The 9828-nt window shown below is 39.0% G+C and overlaps 1 protein-coding gene across 2 annotated transcripts in view; it reads left to right on the forward strand.

Annotated features, from left to right (window-relative positions):
- Window positions 1-9828, forward strand: part of CP (ceruloplasmin) — a 78232-nt gene that overhangs the window by 34038 nt on the left and 34366 nt on the right. The window contains exons 11-13 of one of the 2 annotated variants that reach the window (XM_004379224.3): window positions 5684-5834; window positions 7878-8090; window positions 9395-9602. In XM_004379224.3, coding sequence (XP_004379281.2) covers window positions 5684-5834; window positions 7878-8090; window positions 9395-9602 — 572 coding nt within the window. The remainder of the gene's footprint in view (window positions 1-5683; window positions 5835-7877; window positions 8091-9394; window positions 9603-9828) is intronic. The other variant, XR_001121505.1, reaches the window with a different exon arrangement.

The raw sequence follows: 9828 nt of genomic DNA on the forward strand, positions 1-9828 counted from the left end.
CTCTAAAATAAGTATTTTAGTATCTTTAAAAGGTAAGGACTCCTTTTAAAATATCCACAATCAAATTATCACACCTAAAAATAATCATCATAATATTCCTTAATATCATCAAATATCCAATCATTGTTCACATTTTCCCAATTGTTTTATAATGGTTTTAAGTCTGTTGTTTGAATAAGAACCCAAATAATTCCACACATTAAGATTTTTCTTTTTGCAATTTTTCTGTTGGAAGAGTCATTTATCCTGTAGAAGTTTCCCATGTCAGGATTTTACTGATGTAATCATTTAACACGTGTCTCTCTCTCCCCTCTATTTTCTATAAAACAATGGCTAGATCTAGAGACTTGATAAGATTCAGGGTTTTTTTTTTTTTGGAAGACTATTTCATACATGATACTGAGAACTCAAGGAGTACATAGCATATAATTGTCTCTTGATTAGGGATATTATCAGCCATTGATGATCATTTCCTAGATTCATAAACTAATGAAGGTTTCTAAAATCATAATATTCCAATTCCATCATTCCTTCTTTATTAGCTGGCATGCTTCAATAAACAGAAACTTCCCTTACTCAACTCTCTGGTTACCCTGAGGTAGGGTAACATCACATATAGGAGAACCAACCAAAAAAACATACCTGTTGCCATCCAGTCGATTCCGACTCATAGCAAAATATAGGAGGGGAATGATAAGTGCTTGATTCTTTCCCTTTATTTACAAGTTCTCAAATTAATAGTTCTCCTCTAGCATTCTTCAGAGGTGCTCCATAATTTCTTTTCTTTTTAAAGAACCCATGGATTTAAACATATTTGGTATGTTTCAATTCATTCTCATTATCCTTACTGATGCTCAGAAGATCCTGTTGTTTGCCATTGAGGGGACTCATTCAGGTTGGCTCCTTCATTCTGATGTGACTCTAGCTGTCCTTGGTGTTTCCTTGCTTTCTAGCACGACAAGTTAGTTCAGGTTTATCTTGCACATTTTCTAAGCCAGACCTGGCATCAGCCATTTCTCAAAAACAGCCCTGTTTATCTTGGGTTAGAAACGACATTCAGAAGCACCATCTGGGAACTGGGGGCGCTTGTTGTTATTGGGTCTCTAGATCTTTTCAGTGGCCAGAACTGGAAAAAAAATTTTTTTACGATAAAATTAATTATGAGTTCATACTGATCCTTGCACTTTAAATTCAGGTCTACAGATTTTTTTTTTTTTTCTTCCTTAACTTTATCGATCTTATATCTTTCTCTCTCTTCAGCTGCACTAAATAAACTCATTTCTGAATGACATCAACATAGTCCTTTGATTCATCCCATGATATATGCACGACAGTCTCAGAATCACAACGTTACCACTCACAACATTATTACTGAAAAGAGTTTCAGATTTGTTTGCTGCTTTTTTTGTCCTTAGAGTACATCCCACCAGGGTTGTTCAGTCAAATTACAGATTTAAAGTCACTTGAAAATTTCCTTTCTGAATAGTTTTGCTGCCGACTGAATACAGATTTTACTTCTTTTTTTTTTTTGTTTCTGTTTTTGGGGGCTTGCTTTTAAAAGTGTAATGTTACTTTATAATTATATAACATATTTACCTGGTTCCAATATCAAAATCAAATCTACAAAAAAGAAGTATATTAAAAGAAGTCTAGCTTCTATCCCCTCTCCCCTGTTTCCTCATTATAGGGAACTTTTTTGTTTAACTTGATGGTTTATTCATCCATCTTTTGCTGTTTTAATAAGCAAATGCATACGTGCTGTCAAGTAGATTCTGACTCACAGCAACCCCATATGTGTCAGAGTAGAACTATGCTCCATAGAGTTTTCAATGGCTGATTTTTTTGGAAGTAGATCGCCAGGCCTTTCTTCCAAGGCACTTCTGGTTGGAAACAAACCTCCAGCCTTTTCGTTTGCAGCTGAGCACATTAACTGTTTGTACCACCCTATCTGACATTGTTTCCAGTCTTTACTTTTGCAAATGGAGCTACAATAGACAGCCTTGTTTATACGTCTTTTTTGTATTTTCTGCCGGCATGAAGTGGTATTTCTGGGTCAAAGGGTAAATGCATATACAATTTTGCTTGATAATGCCGTATTCCCTTCCACAGGACTTGTGTCACGTTTTAGTCCCATGAGGTGGGATTATACGTTTCTCCACAGCCTACCTACAAAGTATGTTGCTAAACTGGTGGATTTTCCCCAATCTGACAGGAGATAAATGGTATCTCTGTAATTTTAATTTGTGTTTCTTTTATTAGGGAGGTTGAGCATCTTTTCAGATGCTTACGAACCATTTTCATTTACTTTCTGTGACCTGTTCATATCTTTGGATGGAGCCCTGGTGGCGCAGTGGTTAAAGCGCTGGACTGCTAACCAAAAGATCAGTGGCTCAAAACTACAATTGGCTCCTCGGGAAAAAGATGTGGCAGTCTGCTTCCGTAGAGATATACAGCCTTGGAAACCCTATGGGGTCACTAGGAGTCAGAATTGACTCGATGGCATTGGGTTTGATCATGGTTTGGTTCTATCTCTAACCTATTTTTCTATAACATTTTTCTTCACTGACTTAGATGTTCTTATATATTAGAGAAAGAAATCCTTTGTCTGAGACATTAGTTGCAAATATTTTTCCTGGTTTGTCATTGTGTTTATACTTTTGCTTATAGATGTTGTTGTTGGCCATGCAAAGTATTTATTTTCATCACCTTTTTCCTTTATAATTCTGTATTTTGTATCATAGTAAGAAAGTTTTCCCAACTCCTAGATTATAAAAGAATTCACCCAGTATGATTTCATTTTTTACATTTAAATCTCTGTTCCATTTAGAGTTTATCCAGGCACATAGTTAGAATTGATCAAATTCATCTTTTTCTGTATGACTATCCAGTTATTTCAACACCATTTATTTTAAAAATCAAACTTTTCTCCATTGATTGAAATGCCACCTTTATCATATACTAAAATTTTCAGGTGCGACTGAGTCAATATCTGAATTTTCGGTTCTGCTCTATTGGTCTCTATTCATGCACCAATTCCATATTATGTTAATTATAGAACCTTTTAAATAGGTTTTAATGACTAGTAGGTCAGTCTTACCTCATTACTCTTCTTTTTCATGGTTTAAATGGCTATTTTTGCTTGCTTATTCTTCCTAATGAACCTTATAAAAATTCGGCTGGCTCCAGAAAAAAAAGTCTGATGATGTTTTTATTGGGACTGTCTTACGTATAGAAAATCACTTAGGGAGGATGGACATTATTATGAGGTTGCCTTATGCTATCCAAGAACATACATCTTCGTATTTGTTCAAGTCTTGTGTTTTTCAGGTATATTTTACAGTTCTCCTCATATAGATTTTGCGTATTTTTGTTAAGCTTAAGTTTATGCTTGATATTTTATTTTCTTTGCTATTCTAAATGGTAACACTATCATTTAAAATTTTTAAAATATATAACTGAAAAAAAATGGTTTTCTACCTTTGTATTTCCATTCTTTGGTCCCTGTGCTCACTTTGGGAAGGAATAAAATGTTTATTAGGGAGCCCTTGTGGTGCAGTGGTTAAGAGCTTGGCTGCTAACCAAAAAGTCAGCCGTTCGAATCCACAAGTTGCTCCTTGGAAACCCTATGGGGCCGTTCTACTCTGTCCTGTAGGGTCGCTGTGAGTTGGAATGAACTCGACAGCGGCGGGTTTGGTTTCTTCTTTCTTAGTGTTTATTAGGAGTCTGTGGCTGGCGCAGTTTACACATCCACTGCTAATCAAAAGATTGGAGGTTTGAGTCCACCTAGAGATGCCTTGGAAGAAAGGCCTTGCAATCCATATCCGCAAAATCAGCCATTAAAAACCCTATGGAGCACAGTTCTACTCTGACACACATGGGGCCACCATGAGTCAGAATCAACTCCACGGCAACTGGTTAAATATTTACTGAATGTCCTCCAGGCACTTCCACACATATTCATTTAATCTTCACAACAACCCAACAGCCTCAGTGTTATCCCCATTTTGCAGCTGAGGAACTGAAGCTCAGTGAGTTGAGAATTAAATGAGTTTCAGCCCCTACACATTTCATCATCTTCAATTTCCAAATGAAGGAATCACACTACAGGAATGTTTAACAGGAGGCATTGAGAGTCTCATCCTGGCTTTTTCACTTACCAGTCATGTTGCTTCAGAGTGTTGCTGCTAGGTGCCGTCAAGTCGGTTCTGACTCTGAACAACCCCGTGTACAACAGAACGAAACACTGCCTCGTCCCGCGCCATCCTCACAATTGTTGCTATGCTTGAGCCCATTGGGGCAGCCACTGTGTCAATCCATCTCGTTGAGTGTCTTCCTTGTTTCTGCTGACCCTCTACTTTACCAACCACGATGTCCTTTTCCAGAAGTAACATATCCCTCCTGATAACATATCCAAAGTACGTGAGATGAAGCATTTTCATTGTTGTTGATTTTGTGTTTGCTGAGTCTTTGTATTTTTCTTGTTTTTTATTTTGATGTGTAGGATTGTTAGTTTTCTTTGTGGTTACCTTAATATTTACCCCTATTTTTCTAAGTTTAAACCAGTCTGTTATTTCTTTATATTGCCTTGACTTCCTCTCCATATGAAAAATCTACATCTACATTTTTTAGTTCCTCCTTTTTGTTTTAATGTTGTCATCTTTTACATATTGACATCTGTTTCTCTATTTTCAGTGTTTTAGCTTTATTTTTGTGACTTCCCTATCTGGGTTGATATCTGGTTGCTCTGTCCTGTGTTCTAGTTTTGGGTTGTTATCTGATGTTACTGATTTTCTAACCGGAAGACTTCCTTTAGTATTTCTTGTAATTTTGGTTTGGTTTTTGCAAATTCCCTAAACTTCTGTTTATCTGGAAATGCCCTAATTTCGCCATCAAATTTGAGAGACAGTTTTGCTAGATATATAATTCTTGGCTGGCAATTTTTCTCCTTCAAGGCTTTATATATGTCATCCCATTGCCTTCTTGCCTGCTTGGTTTCTGCTGAGTAGTCCAAGCTTAGCCTTATTGACTCTCCTTTGTAGACGACTTTTCGTTTATCCCTAGCTGCTCTTAAAATTCTCTCTTTATCTTTGGTTTTGGCAAGTTTGATTATACTATGTCTTGGTGACTTTCTTTTTGGATCATGCTTTCTCTTTTTTTTTCAGCAGAGCCGTGGGTATGGGATAGGGGTGGTGAGCATGTTTGTCCAGATGGATTAAGATGGTGTGGATACGTGTTCCAACTCACTTGGAAGGCTATTTCTTCACTTAGATGATTCCTCCCTCAGTCTGCTTCCACCTGCTCAGCCTTACAGGAGTTTTCATGAATGTGGATGGCACCTTCCCTGACTTCCAGCATAGACACATGTCCCGCCATTATACCTTTTTTTTTTTTTTTGGTGGTCGTTTTAACTGGCATGGACAGGGAGAGCAGGCAGTTAGGGAGAGAAGAGACAGAACATTTAGATGAACAGGCTCAAAGTATCACATTGAATCAAAAATCCATTGCACATATACTAAAGAAAACTCTAGTGGTCAAATGGAGTATTTCATGAGCCCAAGTTCACAAAGAGGAACTGAAACTTCTCATCTTTCCTTTAGTGTGCTTGTGTACAAATAGTATTGTGTACATGGAAGTCTTTCTGCCTTACTTATTCTCATCCCATTGTTCTTGTTTTGATTTGCAGAAAGATGTAGACAAGGAGTTCTATTTGTTTCCCACAGTGTTTGATGAGAATGAGAGTTTACTCCTAGATGATAATATTAGAATGTTTACAACTGCACCTGATCAGGTGGATAAGGAAGATGAAGACTTTCAAGAATCTAATAAAATGCACTGTGAGTACTAAACCATTCACCAATCTATCACACTCTTTCAATACTGCATACATAATGCTTTTATTAAACCCAAACACTCCATGAGGAGCTTTGTTCCTTGATTTTCAACGAAGGATTAAATACAACAGTGCTCTGAGGATAATGAGCTGTTGTGGCGCAGTGGTTAAGGGCTCAGCTGCTAACCAGAAGTTTGGCAGTTCAAATCCACCAGCCGCTCCTTGAAAACCCTATGGGGCAGTTCTATTCTGTCCTGTAGGGTCACTGAGTTGCATCAGGTTCGGTTTTTGGTTTTGGCTGAGGATGATAATCATTGCTTATTTAGGGTGTCAGTCAATCACTCATCATTTCACTTAACTGGGAATAACTAACCATACAAAATATATTGATTAAAAAAGTTGTTCTCAAAGTGTGGTCCCTGGACCAGCACTATCAGCATCACCTAGAGGCTTATTAGAAATGCAAACTCTCACCCTGAATCAGAAACCTTGGTGGTAAGCCCCAGCAATCTGTGTTTAATAAACCCAGGTGATTCTGATGTATACGCAACTTTGAGAACTACGGAACTGGATGTTTTTCTCATCTCTGGATCAATAATGATAGGCTTATTTTATTATTCAATATGTATAAAGATAAGGTCTCTGCCATCAATAAACTTCAATCAGTCTCATCGTTGGCTGCATATTAGAATTACCGGGGAGCTAAAAAATACCAACGCCCAGGACCACCCAGAGATTTTTTATTTAATTGGTGACCAGCATCAGATCTATTTTTTAGCTCCCAGTGTAATTCTAAAACATGGTCAGGGTTTAGAGACAGTGAGTTAATTGTTCAAAAGGCCCACATGACTTATGGGAAAATATGTGAAAATCATTATAGCTCATAGAACAAAAAAATGTAAAGTTGTGTTACAAACTGATGCTGGCTTTTTTTTTTTTTTTTTAGCTGGAGGGGTACTAACTACACTACCCACAATCTTTAAAATATTTAGTTTGATTCTGCATTGTTGCATTTTACAAGTGTCAAGAATATTATCTATTGGGAAAAGCAGTGAGAGAAAACTTCCTGCATATACTCCCCTGTTATCCAAAATGAACCAGAGAATTTTTTAGAACAACAAGCACATTCTCAGTCTATGGTACCCAGGAAAAGCTGTTATTATTCATAGATTTGGGTGCTCACCAATATGACCACTGGAAGAACTCAGAACTGGCTAGCTGAGAAGAACCAAGTGAGATTTCCAGGATGCTAGGAACACTGGTACAGAACTTTAATGTCTTAGGCTGGGTTCTCTAGAAAAGCAAAACCAGTGAAGCATATATATATATAGAGAGAGAGAGAGAGAGAGAGAGATTTATCTCAAGGAAATGGTGTACAAGGTGTAGAGCCTGGCAAGTCCCAAGTGTGCGGGTCAGGCATCAGGCTGGAGGCGTTTCCTGACTCACACAGCTGCAGGGACTAACAAACCCAAGATTAGCAGGTCAGACTGCAGGCCTCTGGCTCACAGGCTATGGATGCCAACGAATTCCAAGATCAGCAGGTAAGCTGCCAGCTAAAGTCCCAAGAACTGGAGGTCAGATGATGATGAGCTGGATGCAGGATCCACAGTGAGAGCCTTGCTGGAACATCCATTTATATACTGGAGGCAGGCCACATCCCCAAGGAAACTGCCCTTTCAACTGATTGGCTGCTCATAGCAGATCTCATCATGGAGCTGATTACATCATTACATAACTGACAAATTACATAACTGACAAACTACATCATAACTACCAAGCCACTGAGAATCATGGCCCAGCCAAGTTGACACACAACCATTACCATCACATTCAAGAACCAGGCATTCAGCTCTGCTCCTTTCAGCCAGGGCTGCTCTGGAAGTGCTGGGTACAGCAAGGAGCTGCAGACACCCTGAAAACATAAAGGGGGGCAGGCCCAAATGGGTCTTTTGTAATTAAAACACAAAATTGGCTCTGGGAAGTCTCAGAGGTTGTCACATAAACATAAATAAACGATGTTCAAAATGTTATTTTCCCAATTCTACAGCCATAAATGGATTCATGTATGGAAATCAGCCTGGTCTCAATATGTGCAAAGGAGATTCAGTTGTGTGGTACTTATTCAGCGCTGGCAATGAGGCCGACATACACGGGATATACTTTTCAGGAAACACGTATCTGTCAAGAGAAGAAAGGAGAGACACAGCGAACCTCTTCCCTCAAACAACTCTCACACTCTTTATGCAGCCCGACACTGAAGGTGCATTTCTTTAAAGCCAAGACAAGTCTCTACTGGATGGGTTTGTGTGGTTTTGGTTTAAAATCTTGTGGCAGAACATGTTGGGTGATAAGCTCATCCCTTCACCAAGTCTCCCAAGTGCCCTTTCTTCCCTTGAAAGAGCAAATCTGGGCCAGTTGTCCACTAAAGTATTTACCAATAGGTTCACTTCCTGTTTGTTGGGTGGGGAAGCCCAAGACAAGGGTGGGCTGTGGTTTTCTCCATTTCCACATAGTAGAATTCTCCATACGATTTCCTTTTAAATTATGGTTCATTTAAAGATAGCTGGCAAATCAGACTAGAAAGGGAATGACTCCCATACAGGCTCTGCCTCTAAACTTTTCATCATTTCCCTGTAGCCTAGATGTAGTGTAGACACTAACTGATCTCACTGTTGACTTTTCGTTGCTTGCAATGGGATATCCTAGACTAGAACTATAGCCACGCAATGGGATATCCTAGACTAGACTATAGCCACGCAAAGGGATATCCTAGACTAGAACTACAGCCACAGAAAGGGATATCCTAGACTAGAACTACAGCCACGCAATGGGATATCCTAGACTAGACTATAGCCACGCAATGGGATATCCTAGACTAGACTATAGCCATGCAATTTCACAGACACCACAGGTCTGGCTCTAAATGAGTAAAACAAAAAGGGAAGAATTTTAATCAAAATGTGAAAATATGCTAACTTGCTTCAGGCTTTATTTGGTTCATTATGTACCACTAAAACTTAAGATGGGTCCAGTGTCCTGTTTTCATTCATTCAACAAATATAAATACAGTAATGAACAAGGGAGATAGTGTCTGCTCTCATGGAATTGAAATTCTGAAGCACAGAGAGAGACAAAAAATAATAAGTAAATTAATACACATATGTCAAGTTCTTGTAAATACTATGAAGAAAAATAAGACAGGGTAAGAGGATAGTGGCAGGAGGGAAGGGGGTTGAGATTCTTTGAGGAGGTGACAATTAAGGAGAGACTGAATGAAGTTAGGCTGTGAGCCACATGGATATTTGGGGGAGAAATGTTCCAGGCAGAGAAAACTGCAAGTACAAAGGCCCTGAGGCTGGCACATGTTTGGCCTGTGCTAGGAACAGCAAAGACGCTTATACAGCTGGACCAAGAGTGAGTGTGGAGAGTGGTAGATCAGAAGTATGAGAAGCCAGATGATCGAATGGAGGCCAGGATAAGGACTCTGGGGTTGATTCTGAGTGAGGTGGGTAGCCATAGAGGGCACTAAGAAAGCAGTGACATACTTTCTTATTTGCCGTCCAGGGACTTTTGATGTTGAGTGCCTCACGACAGATCACTACATAGGAGGCATGAAGCAAAAATATACTGTGAACCAGTGCAGCAGGAAGTCCGAGGATTCAACCTACTTCCTGGGAGAGAGGACCTACTACATCGCAGCAGTGGAGATGGAATGGGATTACTCCCCACAGAGGAAATGGGAAAAAGAGCTGCGTCGTTTACAAGAGCAAAAGTAATTCCCCAGCCTCTGGTTTCCATTTGTTCAGCTGTAATTGTAGGTTTCCTTTTCAGAGATGGAAGATTTAGGCTAAATTTTAGAAAAACAAATAGTTGCGTTAAACAGCAACTACAACACCAAAAAACACTTCCTAGGATTTGCTGGAGGTCATTTTAGCTAGTGGCAAACTCAAAGATAAGACTCAGATGGCTCCACTACCAGTTTCCTTTCTACCACACCT

Source organism: Trichechus manatus, unplaced genomic scaffold (assembly GCF_000243295.1).
Source record: "Trichechus manatus latirostris isolate Lorelei unplaced genomic scaffold, TriManLat1.0 scaffold00062, whole genome shotgun sequence".
NCBI lineage: Eukaryota > Metazoa > Chordata > Mammalia > Sirenia > Trichechidae > Trichechus > Trichechus manatus.